This window comes from Nicotiana tabacum, chromosome 4 (genome assembly GCF_000715075.1).
Source record: "Nicotiana tabacum cultivar K326 chromosome 4, ASM71507v2, whole genome shotgun sequence".
NCBI classification, from domain to species: domain Eukaryota; kingdom Viridiplantae; phylum Streptophyta; class Magnoliopsida; order Solanales; family Solanaceae; genus Nicotiana; species Nicotiana tabacum.
In genome coordinates this window covers 91,904,399-91,913,051 of record NC_134083.1, presented here as the reverse complement: position 1 = coordinate 91,913,051, position 8,653 = coordinate 91,904,399, and the positions used below count along the sequence as shown (strand labels likewise).

At 37.8% G+C, this 8,653-nt stretch overlaps 1 protein-coding gene across 1 annotated transcript; it reads right to left on the bottom strand.

The window, feature by feature from the left end:
* Positions 1–4,716: 4,716 nt before the first annotated feature.
* LOC142180036 (uncharacterized) lies at positions 4,717–5,461 on the bottom strand. Its single transcript, XM_075250956.1, has 2 exons — positions 5,219–5,461; positions 4,717–5,115 (listed from the first exon to the last, which is right to left on the bottom strand). Exons 1-2 carry the CDS (start codon positions 5,459–5,461, stop codon positions 4,717–4,719), a joined length of 642 nt encoding a protein of 213 aa, XP_075107057.1.
* Positions 5,462–8,653: the final 3,192 nt, after the last annotated feature.

The window sequence follows — 8,653 nt, the reverse complement described above, 5'->3', positions numbered from 1 at the left end:
AATAGAGGTTATGGCATGTAAATATTTCACTTTATAAATTACACATCAGAAAATAAAAGAAATCACCAAGTAAAAATTTAATTTGTTTTAAATAAAGAACAATTAAAAACACATTTAATTGTAAACAAAAAAAAAAGGAAAAATTGATTATAGTATAAAACCGATTTTCTAAAAAACTGAATACTACCTTTTATGTTGTAATTTGTTATGAACATGCCCTTTACCAATTATACTATTGGGCTGGTATTTGGGCCAGTTGTTAAAATGAGAAAATACCAATATGGGAATATGTGATGTGGGATCCGGGTTGAGAAAATTCATTAAAATATTAAAGTGAAATAGAGGAAATATAAATGGCTGGAGTGTGTAGTAGTTGTTAGGCGAAGCTAGAACTTGGTCTTTTCTTTTCATTTGCTATTTTGTAATAGCAATCTGGAATCTCCCTTTTCTTATTTTTCATTTTTTTGTTCCATGAATCAGTTGTAATATATTCCTCAGTTTGGTTGAATATCAGATTATCGTAACATTTGATAAATATGGATCAATTACATAATTGTTTGTGAATTCTGAGACTGTTACATTTTTTCTTGATAGAAAATTCCAATTTTTCTTCTGTAGTTTCTGCGCACAATATTGTTATCAAATTAAGTGAATGCAGAAAGCATCGTTTTCCCTTGTATCAAATTACCAAATTTAGATGTAAAAGGAAGCTATGTTTATATTTTCCAAATGTGGTCATCAAATTCTACATGAATTGTGTTTTCAATATTGGCGTTTGTCAAAATTAAGAACAATTGCGAGTTGATCTACAATGACAATGATTCTATGACCTAGGGCTCATGCATGGAAGAATTTTCTAGAAGCAAACAATAGGAATGAGGAAGAAGTTTTCTAATTAGCTTGAATGAGTACAAGAGAGCTGCCTTTATAGACTCATACACACGCGACTATCACGTGACTCTAACTGCTACTATCAGTATTTAACTAACTCTAATAATAGTTGTACATTAGCTGGCTTATTACACACTAACACTGCCAGTTATTTAGCTAACTATTTCAATACTCCCCCTCAAACTGGAAGGTGAAATACATCGAGCACTCCAAGCTTGGATAAAAACAGCTGGTGCTGAGCAGTTCCCAGAGCCTTTGTCAGAAGGTCTGCCAACTGAGCTTTGGTATTGATATGCTCAGGCAATATTAGATCATCTTTAATGGTGCCTCGAACAAAATGACAGTGTATCTCTATATGCTTTGTTCTTTCATGATAGATGGGATTGAATGCAATTTGGATAGCTTCCTTGCTATCACAAAATAATCTCACATGCTTAGTGACAGATATATTCAGCTCTTCTAGCAATCCAGTTAACCAAATCACCTCTGAAACTGCAGTTGTCATACTTTTATATTCTGCCTCTACTGAGCTTCTACTCACAGTGTGTTGCTTTTTTGATTTCCATGATATAAGAGAATCCCCCAGCTTCACAATGTACCCAGTCACCGACCTTCTGGTGTTTGGACAGGCTGCCCAATCACTATCACAGTACATAATTAAATGTGTGCATGGACTGTTTTTCAACAGAATACCCTAGCCAGGTGACCCTTTTAAGTACCTTACCAATCTGAGTACTGCTTCCCTATATGAGACCTTAGGTTGCTGCATGAATTGGCTAAGCACTTGTACATCAAAGTTGATATCTGGTCTGGTGATAGTGAGATAGATCAATCTCCCAATGAGCTTCTGATATGAGGTAATGTCTGTAAGAACAGGATTTGTGATCCCTCCTACATGTGCATCATAGTCTACTGTGGTGAACTTTGCATTTACTTCCAAAGGTGTATTCACTGGTTTGGCTCCACTTAAGCCAACATCAGAGATTAGCTCAAGGGTATATTTGATTTGGTTAAGTAATATCCCCTTCTGAGATCTCAGAACTTCAATCCCCAAGAAATATTTGAGCTCACCTAAATCTTTTACCGTGAAGTTCTTATGTAGTGTTTGTTTTGCTTGATCAACTAATCTTCCACTATTCCCGGTAATAAGGAGATCATCCACATATACTAGAATGATAGTTATCTCCTCACCTTCTCTTTTGGTAAATAAGGAATGATCATAGGGACTCTGAATGTAGTTAGTTGTTTGAAGAGCATCAGTCGGCTTGATGTTCCATTGCCTGGATGCCTACTTCAAACCATATAATGATTTGAGAAGCTTACACACCTTATACTCCCCCTGGCTTTGGAACCATTGAGGCAAAGCCATGTAAAATTCTTCTAATAAATCTCCTTGTAGAAAGGCATTATTGACATCCATTTGGTATATAGGCCAATTGTGTGAGGCTGCAACACCAATCACTGTCGTGACAGTTACCATCTTGGTAACTGGAGAGAAATTTTTATAGTAATCCAATCCTTCTTGTTGAGTGTAGCCTTTAGCTACAAGTCTTGACTTGTACTTGTATACTTCTCCATTTGGCTTATACTTGATCTTATACACCCATTTTGACCCAACTGCTTGCTTCCCTTTAGGTAGGTTTACTAGCTCCCAAGTCTGATTTTGTTCCAGTGCATTAATTTTTTGTTGCATAGCTTCAATCCATTTCTGGTCTTTGGATGCTTCGTTGAAGGTTTTTGGTTATGTATGAGCTGAGAATAGGCTGAGATATTCTTGATAGGCTGCAGACAAGTGACCATACCCCATATAATTGGCAATGAAGTATGGACATATAGTAGGCTTTGATGGAGTGATGACATAATCCTTCAGCCAAATAGGTGGCTTGGTTACTCTCTTTCCTCTGCCACAATCAGGAATTTGTTCACCAATAATGACTTCTTCAACTGGTTCTGTAGCCTATATAGGTTCTATGGGATCTGCAGATGCATTAGACTGTGAAGAGGTGGCATTGTCTTATGTGTTTGTAATTTCTGTTGTCTGTATCTCATGATCAACATTGGAAACTGGTTCTGCTGTTTCCTCCAATCCAGCAGAGTTATCTACTTGTTAAAATGGGAGGTTGATCCTCATACATATTATAATATTGTGTATGTTTGACATTGCTTATCATGTCTGTAAGAGGCATGAACAACACCTCTTCTTCCTGCTCAACTGTATTGACCTAAAACGAGAAAATCTCGTCTTTGAAGCTGACATCTCTGCTAACAAAGAAAGTTCTTGAGTCTAGATCAAACAGTCTGTATCATTTCTGAGTCTCAGAGTACCCAATCAGTACTGCCTTTCTAGCTCTTGGAGTTAGCTTGTCAGCCCTAGGTAGATTGCTTATATAACACAAACAGCCAAATACCCTAAGATGGTCCAGTTTAGGCTTCTTACCATGAAACAGTTTATAGGGTGACTTCCCATCCAACACTACAGTAGGTAACTTATTGATCAAGTAGACTGCAGTCTTTACACATTCTCCTTAGAATTTGACAGGGATGGAACTGTGAATCTTCGGGGATTTTGCAACTTTCAATATATGCCTATGCTTCCTTTTTACTATTCTATTCTGCTGTGGTGTGTAGGCACAACTGCTTTGGTGAATTATACCTAGAGAAGAGAATAATTTATTACATTGAGAGTTGAAAAATTCTGTTCCATTGTCTGATCTTAGTGTTTTCACAGTGACACCAAAATGATTTCTTATCATTGCCAGAAAATTCTTGAGTATAATTGAGACCTCATACTTTGACTGTATCAGACAGATCCAAGTGTATCTACTGTAATCATCAATTATGGTTACAAAATACTGCTTTTTATCAAATGTAGGCTTTTTATAGGGTTCCCAAACATCAACATGTATTAGCTAAAAGATACTACTAGGCTTACTTTTACTATTAGGAAAGCTTAACCTGACTTGTTTTGCCATTGGTCATACTGGACAGTGTTCCTGCACTATGCCATTGGCTTTATTTCTTAAACTAGGTATGTGTTGCATCGCAACTGCTGATGGATGACCTATTCTTAAGCGCCATAGTTTTACTCCATTTTCATCTTTCCTTATTATTGTTGCACGTACAGTAGGTTTCCACCCCCTTTGAAGAATGTAAAAGCCATTGTTTTCTTTATCAATCCCCATCACCTTGCCATTGTGAAGTCTTTGAAACACACAGTAATTAGGGAAAAAAGTGATTGAACATAGTAACTCCTTGGTTAACTTCGAGACTGAAAGCAGATTGAACTTGAAGTCTGGTACATGTAACACATTTGTGATTTTTTGACATTCTAAGATCACTGTACTGCCTGCACTTCTTATGGATGATTTATTCCCTGTTGGTACTTGTACTCTACTATCATATTATTTTTCTAAACTCCTTAACTCTTCTAATAACTCTTTGCAGAGTGTAATGTAATGTGAAGCTCCAGAATCAATTATCCACTCACAAGCATATGTAGTAGATAGCAATGAAACATTACATGCTACCATATTTGTATTGCAATCAGTTGGTGGTGGCTTATTCAGCAAACCCATCAGTTGTGAATATTCTTTCTCAGTGAAGAAATGTCATTGCATCTGATCTTCTGTAGCTGCATTATTGGCATAAGGTCTGAAACCTCCACCAGTTTGTGCTCTCACATTTGATTGTCCTGAGTTTCCACCAAAATGTCCTGCTTTAATTTCTTCTTGCTTTTAAAATCTGGAGGATACCCTATAATCTTGTAACAATTCTCCTTTAAGTACCTTTTTAACCATAATGTTCACACACCAATCCTGTAGCCTTCTACTTAAAGCCTTGTATCCTCCCTGCAAGCATAGTTAGTGGATCACTATGAGTGTCCACTAAACCTAGTGATCTCTGGCTTTCTTCCTGAGTAACAACAACATAGGCCTCATTCACTGTCACAACTGGTCTTCTAGAAAGGATGTTGCTTCTCACATTGTCATAGCTCTCATTTAGGCCCATAAGAAACTGCAGCGCACGCTGTGACTTTAAGTGGACTACATATGTCCTAGACTCTTCACAATCACAGGAAGATAGTGGGGCTAGAACATCCAATTCATCCCATAGGTCTTTTATTTTTGTGTAGTAGCTAGTCACTGAGTCTATACCTTGCCTCATTGTTGCAATTGCAGTCCAAAGGTGATAAATTCTAGTGAGGTCTAATTTGTCAAACCTTTCCTGAAAATCATTTCAGACTTTTCTCGCATCTGAGGCATACACAATACCGGCATTAACTCAGTCGAAATCCATGACAATAGTGACTCCCAATCCATGACAGTACTTTCGCGTTACATTTTTCCCATTGTTCAGCTAATTCACCTATGTATCTACTTTTCACACAAGATCCGTCTACAAATCCTGGCTTACCCTTTCCTCGCAGAGCCAATTTCATTCTCCTGCTCCACAGGGCATAATTCTCTGGCCTTGTGAGCTTAAGTGGGATTAAAATCAGCCCTGGAGTATCTCCTGCTTGGAGAAATAGCAGATGAGTGTGATCAAGTGAGCTTACCTCATTTCCGGCCATATCTGCAGATTTCACCTCGAAAAATAGCTCGATTTCATCGGAACTTTGCGCCGATGAAGATTCGTCACGATCACCGCTCTAATACCATGTCAAAATTAAGGACAATTGAGAGTTGGTCTACAACGACAATGATTCTGTGACCTAGGGCTCATGCATGGAAGAATTTTCTAGAAGCAAACGATAGGAATGAGGAAGAAGTTTTCTCATTAGCTTGAATGAGTACAAGAAAGCTGCCTTTATAGACTCATACACACGTGACTATCATGTGACTCTAACCACTACTAACAGTGTTTAACTAACTCTAATAATAGTTGTACATTAGCTAGCTTATTACTCACTAACATAGCCAATTATTTAACTAACTATTTCAATAGCATTCCAATATGAAAATAATAATATTTCAATCCGTGGTAACGATCTAATTGGAGTTCGACGAGTCGATATTAGAATGCAAACAAAAATCGGATACTGATAAATTAGGAAATAATATAAAGGTCTGATATACACGTGATTAATAAATACCAATCTTATCAATTGGGAAAAAAAGTAGCTAACGAAACAAACAAGAAAACCCTGGTCACTGGTCAGCACAAAAATTGGAGCGCAATACATTGGCTTTACCCCAAGTAAGTTCGACGACCAAGTCTTGTCAATACCACACATTTGTTCTCTTTCTCCTTCTTCATATTCATATATTTCATGCGTCATGTCAATTAGGAAGAATCACAAAGTACAATGGAGCTGGTGAGTTTATTTCACCTTTTGTCATTCTTTTTATTAAGATAATCCGTCATCATCCATAATGAGATGACTTGTTTTTTTCCAATGAAACAGTAAAAAGCCAATTAGACTGAAGGGGGGAGATAAGGGTTGCTCTAGTGACGGCGGAGCCATGTTTAACCAAGAAGTGTCAATTAACATTCTTTTAATTTTTTTTTGTTTTATGCATATATATTATATGTTAAATCTCTTTATTTCTTTTATTTATTTATTTTTTTATATTTTGGCACTCAGCAGTGAAACTCTAGCTTCACTATTGGGTTGCTCTAACAAAGTGTGTTGACATAATGATGAAGAAACTTTCCTTTCTTTCTTTCTTTCTTTTTCCTTTAGGTTTTTCTACAATAAATTGCCACCACCTTTTTGGATTTAAACGCACGTGGGACAACATCATTTTGTTTCCACAATATTGCCATACGATTATTAGAAAATGAAATATAATAGGACGGAAGGTAAGGATGATGAAGACAGGAGTGGTGGAAGTGTAGTAGGACTACACAAGATTACGTTTTACTACTAATAAGCACAACAAATTTCATTAATTTTGGTAATTGACTCCAAAGCTTTTGCTTATGATTTGTTGGTACTTTATTGATCAAATTAAAATAGGTTTGATTGTGGAGAAGTACTTGTCACAAGAAGATTGCTCCACATGAAGAACGATCTAATGGGACAATTGTATACGGTCGAAATCGAGCTCGCCTACGACATGGTAGGCCAGGTTCGAAACATGGCAATAAAGGACTGAAGATCGACCCCAAGTCCCACCGGGCTAGAATTCGGGTTTGGAACGCCTGCCTTCGAGAATATCGAGGTCGTGATCCCGGAATCGATCCTAGTCCCGAATGAGCTCGAAGAAACATTGTTAGCATAACAGAAGACCGAAATATCCGTGACCGATCGGATATGACGGCGAAAATTTCGGCACGTATCAATGAGGAACTGGCAATTGACAAATCAAGAGATTGTTTACCTTTTATAGAATTGTACCTAAAGTAGGACTCATCTACTATATAAAGGGGGTCTGATAATTCATTTCCCACATTGTAACACGCATTCAAAAGCAATACATTATTATTTTTCTCTTTAAGCTTTTGTTCTTCTGTATCGTGATACCGATCAAAGTGCATCTGGCTCGAGGGTGGCTAACCTTCCGGGACTAAAACTGTCTAATTCGTGTGGTTTGAATTTACTTTATCATTGTTTATTTTAATTGCAACTTAATTTATCACTTTGTATCAAGTTAATCCGCGTATCCTTAAAACCACTTACAAATTTAATTATTATCCGATTTTGAGGGTAAACAGTTTGGCGCTCACCGTGGAACTAATGATAATAGTGGTTATTTGATACAAATTTCCATAACACACACTACTTTACACTTGTTCCTTGAAGTGTCTCTAATTTCAGGTTAAAGCTCAAAATGTCAAACTCTCAATCAACACCCCTACATGTTGACAATGAGTCCGGCCATCACAGTGAAAATAATAACATAGTGCCCAATGATGAGGTACCTCTGGTTGATCCCATCGAAATTCGGGTTGCGGACCCTATTGACGGTAATTCACATGTGGCTATCAACGCAAACCTGCCTACCGATCCCGAGAATTACGTCTGTGGTGGAGCCTGATCGGCAACTCAAAATACACAAACTATTGAAGGAGACAAGATCAATTTACGGATGATCTTCGAAATGTTACAGGCTCAACAGGCGACGATAGCTCAGTTGCAGAACCAAAATCGCACATCGAGCAGAATTGAACCCGATCCGTCCCGGAAAGTCACTCGCAGGGATGAATCGGTTGGTAAGAGATCGAATGAAAATGAATCGGGGACTAACCCCGAGATCATAAAGTTGCTCGAAGAACTGACAAAACGGGTAAAGTCAGGGGAGAAGAAAATCGAAGCTAATGACAAAAAGGTAGAAACCTACAATTCCAGGGTCGACCAAATCCCAGGCACACCACCGATATTGAAAGGCCTGGATTCAAAGAAGTTCGTGCAAAAATCTTTTCCTCCGAGCGCGGCTCCAAATCCAATCCCTAAGAAGATTCGCATGCCCGATATTCCTAAGTATAACGGAACAACCGACCCAAATGAGTTGCACGAACTTAGGAATATTCCAAAGTCATACACATGTACCATCAAAGGGAACAACTTGGAGGATGATGAGATCTAGTCTGTCTTGTTAAAAAGGTTTGGGGAGACCTTGTCAAAAAGAGCTTTGATATGGTATCACAACTTACTTCCTAATTCTATTGACTTATTTGCTATGCTTACAGATTCTTTCGTGAAAGCATACGCCGGGGCTATCAAGGTCGAGACTAGGAAGTCGGACCTTTTCAAAGTAAAACAGAAGGATAATGAGATGCTCAAAGTTCGTTTCCCAGTTTCAAATGATGGACCTGTCAC

Excerpts from the sequence above, each read along its gene's own strand:
- LOC142180036 (XM_075250956.1), bottom strand. The coding sequence starts at position 5,461 with ATGGCCGGAAATGAGGTAAGCTCACTTGATCACACTCATCTGCTATTT. Across the intron at positions 5,116-5,218 it reads GGGAAAAATGTAACGCGAAA|GAAAGGTTTGACAAATTAGA; the intron begins GTACTGTCATGG and ends AATGATTTTCAG.